Source organism: Tupaia chinensis, unplaced genomic scaffold (assembly GCF_000334495.1).
Source record: "Tupaia chinensis unplaced genomic scaffold, TupChi_1.0 Scaffold143728_1, whole genome shotgun sequence".
NCBI lineage: Eukaryota > Metazoa > Chordata > Mammalia > Scandentia > Tupaiidae > Tupaia > Tupaia belangeri.
The window spans coordinates 547677-559383 of NW_006203577.1; the positions used below are offsets into that span (position 1 = coordinate 547677).

Below are 11707 nucleotides of genomic sequence, written 5' to 3' on the forward strand. Positions count from 1 at the left end.
GTTTCCTATTTAAAAAAAAAAAAAAAAACTAAAAAAAATTATATTCTTAATTTTATTTATTATTATTTTTAAAAATTTGTTACAGGGCACATGCACTCACTAAAGAGAGATGAGAGAAAGTGAGAAAGCAAACCACCAGGTCCAAGACTCCAACTGCAGTAGTCCATGTAGGAGTCCAGGGCCTTGACCGCCACACTACCTGCTGGTCCTGTTTTTATTTGTTCTTATCTGCGTGTTATTCTTCTCTCCTCCCCTTCACAACTACTTAGACTGTGATCTTCACGTGGTAGGAAAATGGTTTCATTTGCCATTGTATGGCCAGTTCTCAACAAAGGACATTCTGCCACTTGGTGTGATCTGGACATGTATTTGTGGAATGATGAATAAATTAATGAACATGGCAAGGGATCGGAATAGACTTCGTTCCAAACTTGCATATTTAACTGCCAACTGGTGTCCCTTAGATATCCTAATAGGATTTTTTTTTCCTTTTTTTTTTGGAGAGGTTTTTGCTATAGGGCATGTGCGCTCGCCAGAAAGACAGTGAAGTGAGAGACAGAAAGCGAGAAATCACCCCCCAGGGGGGACGGCCACACCGCAATCCCTTCTCCTCCCTTCTCCTCTTAGGACCTTGGACACGCACGCACATGCGCCTGGTGTGAGTTTAAGCTACCGGGTCCAGGACTCTTAACTGCAGTCGACTACATGGGAGTCCAGCAATATAGCCATTATGCCAGCTGCTGGTCCCCTAATAGGAATTTTTTTTAAGAATTATTTTATTTAACTTTATTCATCATCATCATTATTTCAATTTGAACACATAGCAAGATAGAGAGAGACAGAGAGGAGGAAGGTGAGCAAGCAAGCCATGAAGTCCAGGACTCAAACTGTGGTCAGCAATGTAGGCGGCCGTGCCTTAACCACTGTGCAGCCTGCCAGCCCCCCAGTAGGAATTTAACATGTCCAAAATATTAATAGAATTGTTGATTTCCAACTCTCCCTAATTTTCCTCCCGTGCTCTCAGGTTCTCAAACCTAGGAATCATCCACATCTCCTAACCCCAGCACACATCAACAAATCTTGTTGGCTCTGTTCCCAAAATGTTTTCAATATCCAACTACTTTTCTTCACCTACAGTACTTTCACCCTGGTAAGCTACTTACTTAGAGTATTGAAATAGCCTCTTAATTGTCTCCCTCTTCTGCTCTTGGCCACCTATACAACAGCTCAAGTTGTCTTTTTTTCTTTTCTTTTTTTTTTTTAGTTTTACTAGAGGGCTGGAGAGAGACAGGCACTGGAGGAGGGAGTTGAGGAAGCACCCTGTATTGGGGATGATATGCAGAGTCCCTTCTGCTCCAGCACCTTAACTGCCAAGCCACCTGCCAGCCTTGGCCTTTTTTTTTTTTTTTTTTTTTTTTAAATTTTTATTTAATTTTATTTATTTATTCATTTATTATTTTAACTTGACCAGAGAGAGAGAGAGAAAGTGAGAAAGCAAACCACTAGGTCCAGGACTTGAACCATGGTTAGCCATGTGGGAGTGTCCAGCACCTTAACAGCCATGCCACCTGCTAGTCCCCAGCGTTGGCCTTAAAGTATTTTTAAAACAAATCAAGTCACCATCAGTTTTACTCCTTTGCTTAAAACCTGCAGTGAATTTCATTTTAATAAGAATAAAATCAGGTAGTGGCACAATAATGATGAAACTGGACCCACTTGGGAAAGGCCCTGTGTTCATGTCCCCGGACCTCCCTGAGCATACCGGGTGCTTGCCGTGTGCCTGTGATCTAGGCTGGCTGAGATGGGGACTGCAGTGTGCAGACTCTGGTGGGGGTACCTGTCCTGTCTCTCTCTCATGGAAGAAATAAACTTTAAAACATAGTAGGATAGGGGCCAGCAGGTGACGTGGTGGTTAAGGCAGCTGGACTCCCACATGGCTGATCGTGGTTCAGGACCTGGACTTGGCAACTTGCCTTCTCACTTTACTTTCCTTCTTTCTCTCTGTCTCTCTCTGGTCAACTTCAAATTAAAAAAAAGAAAAAGGAAGGAAGGAAAGAAGGAAGGAAGGAAGGAAAGAAAGAAGGAAGGAAGAAAGAAAGAAAAAAAATAATGACAATAAATAAAATTTAAAAAAAATTCTGTCTGTCTGGCGAGCGCATGCATCCTATGGCAAAAACCTCTCCAAAAAAAAAAAAAAAGAGTAGGATAGGGTCAGCAGGTGACGTGGTGGTTAAGATGCTGGATACTCCCACATGGCAGACCACGGTTCGAGTTTCGGACCTGGTGGCTTGCTTTCTCACTTTCCTTCTCTCTGTATGCCCATCTTTCTCTGGTCAAATGAAAAAGACTAAATGGATAAATAAATAAAATTAAATAAATAATTTTTTTTTTTGCTAGTAGGACAAAATCTATGCCCGATGTGACCTGACTCCCCCCCCCCCCCTTCCAGTTATATCAGCAATCAGCAGCATTTTCCTCCACGGCCACTGTCTCCAGCCACGAAACAAGTTCATTCGGCGCCAGGTCTTTGTGCTCATTGTTCCTTCTGCCTCCAGTGCTACGCTGGCTTCCTGCGCTAGGGCTCGCTAAGTGGTGATGTGTATGGGTTATGAAGTCCCATAACTGAGGTTTAGATCCTACTCCTGTCGCTCTCTAACCAACTACGCACCTCGCTCTTTTGAACTTCGATTTTCACATCTGTATTTCTCATTTGATTATTACAGGAATTATATGAAACTATGCACAGGAGTTAAATGATCTACTAGATATGGGGAAAATAATACACTATTCTTGAATCTTTCTTTAAGACACCTCCTTCTATGGCTGGCATATAGCAAATGCTTCAAAAAGTAGCACTCAGAGCCAGCAGGTGGTGTGGTGGTTAAGGTGCTAGACCCCTACATGGCTGACCACGGTTTGAGTCCTAGTCCTGGCAGCTTGCTTTCTCACTTTCCATCCCTCTGGTAAGCACATGTGCCCTGTAGCAGATTTAAAAAAAAATGATAAATAAAAAACAGAATTCTTTCAACAAATTAGCACTCTTGCTACTGTCAGCTCTTTTAACCATATGACAAGCAAATTTTAGTTATCGTATCACATATCATCTATTATACTAACCATGAGTCATAATTTAGCTTTGTTATGGGTAAATGATTTTTGTGAAAAGGCCTGTATCTAATCATCATTTACAGGCAGTCTTTTTTTTTTTTAAGAGATTTTTTTCTTGCTATAGGGCATGTGCGCTCGCTCGCCAGACAGACAGACAGACAGAAAGTGAGAAATCACTCCCTGGGGGAATGGCCATGCCGCAATCCCTTCTCCATTCTCTTGGGATCTTAGGCACGCACACACACAGTATCCTGGCCTAAGTTTTAAGCCTCTTGGACTCGAACTGCAGTCAACTCTGTGGGAGTCCAGCAACGTAACCATTACGCCATCTGCTGGTCCCTACAGGGAGTCCTTTTGTTTGCTTCATTCTCTTTTTTTTAGAGAGGTTTTTTGCTATAGAGCATGTCTGCTTTCCAGAGAGACAGGAAGTAAGAAATCATCCCCAGGGGGATGGCCTTGCTGCAATCCCTTCTCCATTCTCCTCATGCCCAGCATGAGTTTTAAGCCGCTGGGTCCAGGACTCGAAATGTGGTCAACTACATGGGAGGCCAGCAATGTATCCAGTACACCATCTGCTGGTCCTTAGGCAGTCTTTTTAAGAGGACAATCACTAGTAGTCTTTTCCTTTCATATATATACATATTATATATATTATATATATATGAAGGCTATATCTATATGTATATATGAAGACTATGTACATATTACTCCATAATATTTCCACCTGTGGGTTAGCCCTGTAGCCTGCTTTTTAAGGGAGAAGTATCCCACATGGCCAATCACATTTTGAATCCTGGCCCCAAAAGCTTGAAAAACACATGAATGGGGAACCAGCAGTGAGCGTAATGGCTATGTCGCTGGACTCCTACATAGTCGACCGCGGTTCGTGTCCTGGACCCGGTGGCTTAAAACTCACGCCGGGCGCGTGTGCGTGCGTGCCCAAGATCCCGAGAGGAGAATGGAGGAGAAGGGATTGCCGCGTGACCCCCCCCCCCCCGGGGGGTGATTTCTCGCTTTCTGTCTCTATGTCTCTCTCTGTCTGGCGAGCGCACGCACCCTATAGCGAAAATCTCTCCAAAAAAAAAAAAAAACACATGAATGCAAGTGTGTGTCCCAAATCCAGACAAGGCAGAGAAATGGAGAAGGGATTTCAGTTTGACCATGCCCTGTTAAGGGGTGCTTACTCCTCTCTCTCTGGTGAACCTAAGTGCCTTCTGGCAATTAAAAAAAATTGGGGGTTGGGGAGCCAGTACTTGGCATGGTGGTTAAGGTGCTGGACTCCCACATGGTCAATCACAGTTTGAGTCCTGGACCTGGCAACTTGCTTTCTCACTTTTTCCCTCCTCTCTCTCTCTCTGTATGTTCCTCTCTGGTGAGATCACATGCCCTACAGCAAATTAAATAACAACAATGGTGGTTAAGGTGCTAGACTCCCACATGGCTGATCACAGTTCGAGTCCTGGATCTGGCAGCTTGCTTTCTCGCTTTCCCTCTCTCTGGTGAGCACACTTGCCCTGGAGCAAAATTTTAAAATAATAATAATGATGATTAATGAAATTAAATGATCAAAATAAAATTAAATAATTCTTTTAAAAATAAAGAAAGGGACGGGCACGTGTGCGTGCATGCCCAAGATCCCGAGAGGAGAACGGAGGAGAAGGGATTGCAGCATGGCCATTCCCCCTGGGGCGTGATTTCTCGCTTTCTGTCTCTCTGTCTCTCTCTGTCTGTCTGGTGAGCGCACATGCCCTATAGCAAAAATAAAGAAAGGGGAAAAAATGTTTTCCAGCTCTATGTTTTTGATCTGTTTCCCAACTGGTATCAAGCAGTTTGCTGTGACCGGACTGGGTACATTTTTTGTGTGTGTTTGTTTGGCTATTGGTTATATTTTTGAGGGGAACATGACTTTTTTGAATAGAAAACTGTTTTTCCAAATGGTCTTTCTAGCTTCACAAAATAGCCCATAACAACCAGTGAACATTCCTGGGTAAGAAATTCCAGCTCTCTACGTTTAAGGAGCTACTACTCTTCTGTAACCTTTACCTCTTCACATGAATTCTTTTTTTTTAAGAGATATTTTTGGTATAGGGCATGTGCACTCACTGGAGAGCCAGAAAGGGAGAAATCACCTTCCAGAGGTGATGACCACACTACAATCCCTTCTCCTTCTCCTCCATTCTCCTCTCAGGATTTTGGGCATGCACACACACGCACCTGGTGCAGGTCTGGGATTCGAACCATGGTCAGTCATATGGGAGTCCAGCAACATAACCGTTACGCCATCTGCTGGCCCTGCAGAAGAGTTTTTTAGTAGTCAAAATGTTATTTACATTTTTCTTTGAGAGCTCGAGTAGGGCTGTCTCATGGACATAGGAAGCCTGCAGGTAGTATGGAGCTGGCATTGGGTACCTTGCCCCAAGCCTAGACTTTCGTTGGATGTGGTGTCTCACCGATGGCAATATATCGATTATATTAACTCTCCTCTCCCTTCCACAAATTAGCGCAGAAATTCTTCCTGGGGAAAACGGGTTGTTCAGAACTGTTCTTTCCATAAGAACTGTTCTTCATCCTGCCTCTCACTGCAGAAATTAATGCTTCTTTTTGGGATGAAGTCACAGGATCCCACCAAGAGGGACACTCGTCCCTGCTAGAGACTTACCGGAGCAGCATCCCCGTGCCACAGGCCACACAGTCTCCGCAATGTGGCGGCCGTAGCCCCCTGGGCTTTTCTCTTTTAGTGGCCAACATTTTATTTTTTAAGAATTATTTATTTATTATTATTATTCAATTTGACCAGAGAGAGAGAGGGAGAGGGAGAAAGCAAGCTGCCAGGTCCTGGACTTGAACCATGGTCAGCCATGTGGGAATTCAGTGCCTTAACCAACCACACCACCTACTGGCCCCTGGGCAACATTTTTTAAAAATCCATGTTTATCCTTTTCTCCTCCCTTAATGGCCATAATTGCTGTGTTTACTGTGAGTTTAACCCTGTGTAATCCCAGTGTGAGCAGAATCACCTCACTTTTAATCGAATGGCACACAATTACACGGTCCTTTTACCTGTTAAAAGTGTATCTGTCTTGGGAACCAGCAGTTAGCGTAATGGCTATGTTGCTGGACTCCCACATAGCCGACCACGGTTCGCGTCCCGGACCCGGTGGCTTAAAACTCATGCCGGGTGCGTGTGCGTGCGTGCCCAAGATCCCGAGAGGAGAATGGAGGAGAAGGGATTGCGGCATGACCATCCCCGCTGGGGGGTGATTTCTCACTTTCTGTCTCTATGTCTCTCTCTGTCTGTCTGGCGAGCGCACGCGCCCTATAACAAAAACCTCTCCAAAAAAAAAAAAGTGTATCTGTCTTTTGTCCAAATGAAGTATAAAATAAATTCATAATTTTCTTTTATAGCACAGAATCTTTAATAAGTTTCTGAGTAAGGTTAAGGGTTATATTTTGTATATATAGACTCTCGCCGGGTGCGTGTGCATGCATGTCCAAGATCCCAAGAGGAGAATGGAGGAGAAGGGATTGCGGCATGGCCATACCCCTGGGGGGTGATTTCTCACTTTCTGTCTTTCTGTCTCTGTCTTTCTGGCGAGTGCACGTGCCCTATAGTCCTCTGACTCCCATAAAGTCTCTTTATTAATCTTTTTAAATATATGTTTTAAAAGTTCATTTATTCATGATTGCGTGTGGACTTGCATGCATACGAGAGACTAAGGAAAAAAAAAGAGGGGACAGAAAACACCCTTGACGGGGTCTCATCGTGCAGTGGTCCCCCTTTCCCGAACCTCCAGCTTGTTTGGATCTTGGGCAGGCATGCGTATACCCAGCGTGTTTTCTTTCAAGCTGGTTTGCAGATCCACACCTGAAGCAAGTCACGTGGCTTCCGGCATTGCAGTTCAGTTTGCTACTGATTGCTGCCATCAGTCAGGGCCTGCCATAAGGTCTCTAGTGACCTGGTTATGTTCTTTAAAGGATATTGGAGGACCAGCAGTTAGCGTAATGGCTATGTCGCTGGACTCCCATGTAGTCGACCGTGGTTCAAGTCCTGGACCCGGAGGGCTTAAACTCGCACCGGGCGCATGTGTGTGCGTGCCCAAGATCCCAAGAGGAGAAGGGATTGTGGTGTGGCCATCCCCCCCGGGGGGTGATTTCTCACTTTCTGTCTCTCTCTGTCTTTCTGGCGAGCGCACGCACCCTATAGCAAAAACCTCTCCAAAAAAAGAAAAAGAAAAAAAAATAAAGGACATTGGTATGTTCTTTTTTTTCTTTAACTTTTTAAATTTATTTTAATTTGACCAGAGAGTGACAAAGAGAGAGAAATAAAGAGGGAAAGTGTGAAAGCAAGCCACCAGGTCTGGAACTTGAACCATGGTCAGCTATTTGAGAGTCCAGCACCCTTAACCATTATGCCGCCTGCTGCCCCCTCCCTTTTTTATTAACTTTGTTATTTATTTATTTATACATTTGTATGTTCTTTAGTCAGTGTGTCATTTCTGAAACAACAGAATAGCATCAAAATATGTGCTATTGATAGATGGCCAGCTGTTAGTACACAAACTGCATTATCTTTTGGAAAAAGCTCTCTGTTTTCAGCTGTCATTAAGTTAGGAGCTACTTCTGACTCATGGAGGAGTGCTGATTTGTTACCCCATGTGTTACCATGATGTACCTGTAATGGAAAATCTGAAAAAGTTAAGGAAGTGCCTTCCAGGAGCCGGCCAGTCTGTATTCACAGACGCCTCTTAGTTATTTCCGTAGCCAGTATCTGCGTGTTTCCAGCTGCCCAAGTGTTCCTGTCCTGTAGCCTTCTTACTTCGGTGTAAACATACTTACTCAGAATTCCAGCAGCTCTTGCGTTGGTGGTAACACCCTTGCTGTGAGCCAGGATTGATCGTCCTAACCCTCTGTGGCCTGTGGCGACTGAAGGGAATAAGGGTGTGTGTAGAAGGGCGTGGCATGCATTCTACCATATTTGAATAAGGGTCCCTAGAGAGGGTAACGCCAGAAAGAGCCTGAGCTGGGAACAGCTGAAACTGCTCCGAAAATGAAAAAGAAACGAGGCTAGAGCGTTTTCTGGATAGTAGTTACGTTTTCCTGCCTGCACACAAGTTCTCCCCATTAACAGATGACAACCAATCCAGGTGTCAAGTAAGACTGTTAGCCTTAGTAAAATCTCTGTGACGCCATTTTAACAGGAGGCCTCATTCTTCTTTCCTTATCCAGAACTAAGAGAAAAAAAGTGAATATGGTTTTTGCGCACAGAATGGATAGCAGCAAGCCATCTTTGGTTATTCCTACACTCCTGGTGCCCCTCCAAAACCACAGCTGCACCGAAACAGCCACACCTCTGGCGAGCCACGACCTGACGGAATTATCTGAGGAGCGCAGCTGGCTGAGCAACGGGACGGGCCTTCAGTACAGACTGAAACCTGGGGAGGTGGCCACGGCTGGCATTTTCTTTGGGACCCTGTGGTTGTTTTCCATCTTGGGCAATTCCCTGGTCTGTCTGGTCATCCACAGGAGCAGGAGGACTCAGTCCACCACCAACTACTTCGTGGTCTCCATGGCGTGCGCCGACCTCCTCGTCAGCATCGTCAGCACGCCTTTCGTCCTGCTCCAGTTCACCACCGGCAGATGGACCCTGGGAAGCGCACTGTGCAAGGTTGTGCGCTATTTTCAGTACCTCACTCCCGGCGTCCAGATCTACGTCCTCCTCTCCATCTGCATAGACCGCTTCTACACCATCGTCTATCCTCTGAGCTTCAAGGTGTCCAGAGAGAAAGCCAAGAAAATGATCGCAGCGTCCTGGATCTTCGACGCGGCCTTTGTGACCCCCGTGTTCTTTTTCTACGGCTCCACCTGGGACAGTCATTGTAACTACTTCCTCCCTTCCTCCTGGGAAGGGACTGCCTATACCATCGTCCACTTCTTGGTGGGCTTTGTGATTCCATCTGTCCTCATAATCTTATTTTACCAGAAGGTCATAAAGTATATTTGGAGAATAGGCACTGACGGCCGAACAGTGAGGAGGACAATGAACATTGTCCCAAGGACAAAAGTGAAAACGATCAAGATGTTCCTCATTTTGAATCTATTGTTTTTGCTCTCCTGGCTGCCTTTCCACGTAGCTCAGCTGTGGCATCCCCATGAGCAGGACTATAAGAAAAGCTCCCTTGTTTTCACAGCTGTCACGTGGATATCCTTTAGTTCTTCAGCCTCTAAACCTACTCTGTATTCCATTTATAATGCCAATTTTAGGAGGGGGATGAAAGAGACTTTCTGCATGTCTTCGATGAAGTGTTATCGAAGCAACGCCTATACTATCACAACCAGTTCAAGGATGGCCAAAAAGAACTATGTTGGCATTTCAGAAATCCCTCCTGTTGCCAAAACTATAACCAAAGACTCAATCTATGATTCATTTGACAGAGAAGCCAAGGAAAAAAAACTTGCTTGGCCTATTAACTCAAATCCACCAAATACTTTTGTCTAATTTCTCAGATTTCTTTCACTTATTGTTATGTGCCAGAGATAAAAAAGCTTTAAGTACAAAAACAGATGCTGCTTACATATTTTTTTTCACTTAACTTTCTGAGGGACATGTTTTATTTTGTAAACTGTTTTGATATATTGATTAAGGTTTTGTGGGTTTAATTCTAGTTTTTGTTCTGGGAAAGGCATTCACTTTGAACTATAGACAACATTTCTTTGACTATATTAGTTACATGTATAAAAAAGAAAACGCTGGGGACCAGCAGTTAGCGTAATGGCTGTATCGCTGGACTCCCACGTAGTCGACCGCGGTTTGAGTCCCGGACCTGGCAGCTTAAACTCACACCGGGCACGTGTGCGTACGTGCCCAAGATTCTGAGAGGAGAAAGGAGGAGAAGGGATTGCGGCATGGCCATCCCCTCTTGGGGGTGATTTCTCACTTTCTATCTCTCTGTCTCTCTCTGTCTTTCTGGCGAGCGCACACTCCCAATAGCAAAAAGCCCTCCAAAAAATGATAAATAAATGGATGAATAAACAAAATTAAGTAATTCTTTTTAGAAAATTAAATAAATCTTTGAAAAAGAAAAAGATGCCAGGCCCGCAGGTGGTATGGTGGTTAAGGTGCTGGATACAACATGGCCAACTTCCCAGATCGAGTCCCATACCCAGAGGCTTGAAAAACTTGCGAGTGCGTGTGTGTGCATGCCCCAAATCCTGAGTAAGTGGAGGAGGAGGGAGTGTAGTGTGGCCATCCTCCAGGAGGTGATTTCTCACTTTCCTGTTTCTCTACAGCAAGCGCACGTGCCCTATGGCAAAAAATCCTTTTTTTAAAAAAAAAAAAGAAAGAAAGAAAGAAAGAAAATGCTTTCCGTCTTTTTATTTACTATTATGTCCACAAAACATAAGCCAGACACACAGTCTTGGAATAATCATCCAACCAAGTTATATTCCGTCTCCTTTCTACTGAATTTTTACTCCTATTGGCTTCTGTTCCAGTTTTCCTTGTCACGTATCTCGGGTTTGTATCTCTACTACGAAGCAACATTTCCGAAGGGCTAATTTGCGTTTATTTTCACATTAGAAGGGATTGCGCCATGGCCATCCCCTCTTGGGGGTGATTTCTCACTTTCTATCTCTCTGTCTCTCTCTGTCTTTCTGGCGAGCGCACACTCCCAATAGCAAAAAGCCCTCCAAAAAATGATAAATAAATGGATGAATAAACAAAATTAAGTAATTCTTTTTAGAAAATTAAATAAATCTTTGAAAAAGAAAAAGATGCCAGGCCCGCAGGTGGTATGGTGGTTAAGGTGCTGGATACAACATGGCCAACTTCCCAGATCGAGTCCCATACCCAGAGGCTTGAAAAACTTGCGAGTGCGTGTGTGTGCATGCCCCAAATCCTGAGTAAGTGGAGGAGGAGGGAGTGTAGTGTGGCCATCCTCCAGGAGGTGATTTCTCACTTTCCTGTTTCTCTACAGCAAGCGCACGTGCCCTATGGCAAAAAATCCTTTTTTAAAAAAAAAAAAAAGAAAGAAAGAAAGAAAGAAAATGCTTTCCGTCTTTTTATTTACTATTATGTCCACAAAACATAAGCCAGACACACAGTCTTGGAATAATCATCCAACCAAGTTATATTCCGTCTCCTTTCTACTGAATTTTTACTCCTATTGGCTTCTGTTCCAGTTTTCCTTGTCACGTATCTCGGGTTTGTATCTCTACTACGAAGCAACATTTCCGAAGGGCTAATTTGCGTTTATTTTCACATTACCTTCCTCCAGGTAACCCCTGGCCAGATCATGTATTGGAATATATCAAACTTGCTGGGAAATCTTCTGTGGTCGTATATTTTTTTAAAGAATTATTTTATTGGGACCAGCAGTTAGCGTAATGGCTATGTTGCTGAACTCCCACGTAGTCGACCGCGGTTTGCATCCTGGACCTGGCGGCTTAAACTCATGCCGGGCGCACGTGCATGCGTGCCCAAGATCCCAAGAGGAGAATGGAGAAGAAGGGATTGCGGCGTGGCCATCCCCCCTGGAGGGTGATTTCTCGCTTTCTGTCTGTCTCTCTCTGTCTGTCTGGCGAGCGCACGCGCCCTGTAGCA

General features: G+C 44.4%; 1 protein-coding gene across 3 annotated transcripts in view; it reads left to right on the forward strand.

Moving 5' to 3' along the window:
• Positions 1–9693, forward strand: part of GPR19 (G protein-coupled receptor 19) — a 45542-nt gene extending 35849 nt beyond the window's left edge. For all 3 annotated transcript variants that reach the window (XM_006164790.3, XM_006164791.3, XM_006164789.3), the window contains one exon: positions 8335–9693. In XM_006164790.3, the coding sequence (XP_006164852.1) occupies positions 8357–9604 (1248 nt within the window). In that variant the 5' untranslated portion in view covers positions 8335–8356 and the 3' untranslated portion in view covers positions 9605–9693. The remainder of the gene's footprint in view (positions 1–8334) is intronic.
• The last annotated feature ends 2014 nt before the right edge of the window (positions 9694–11707 follow it).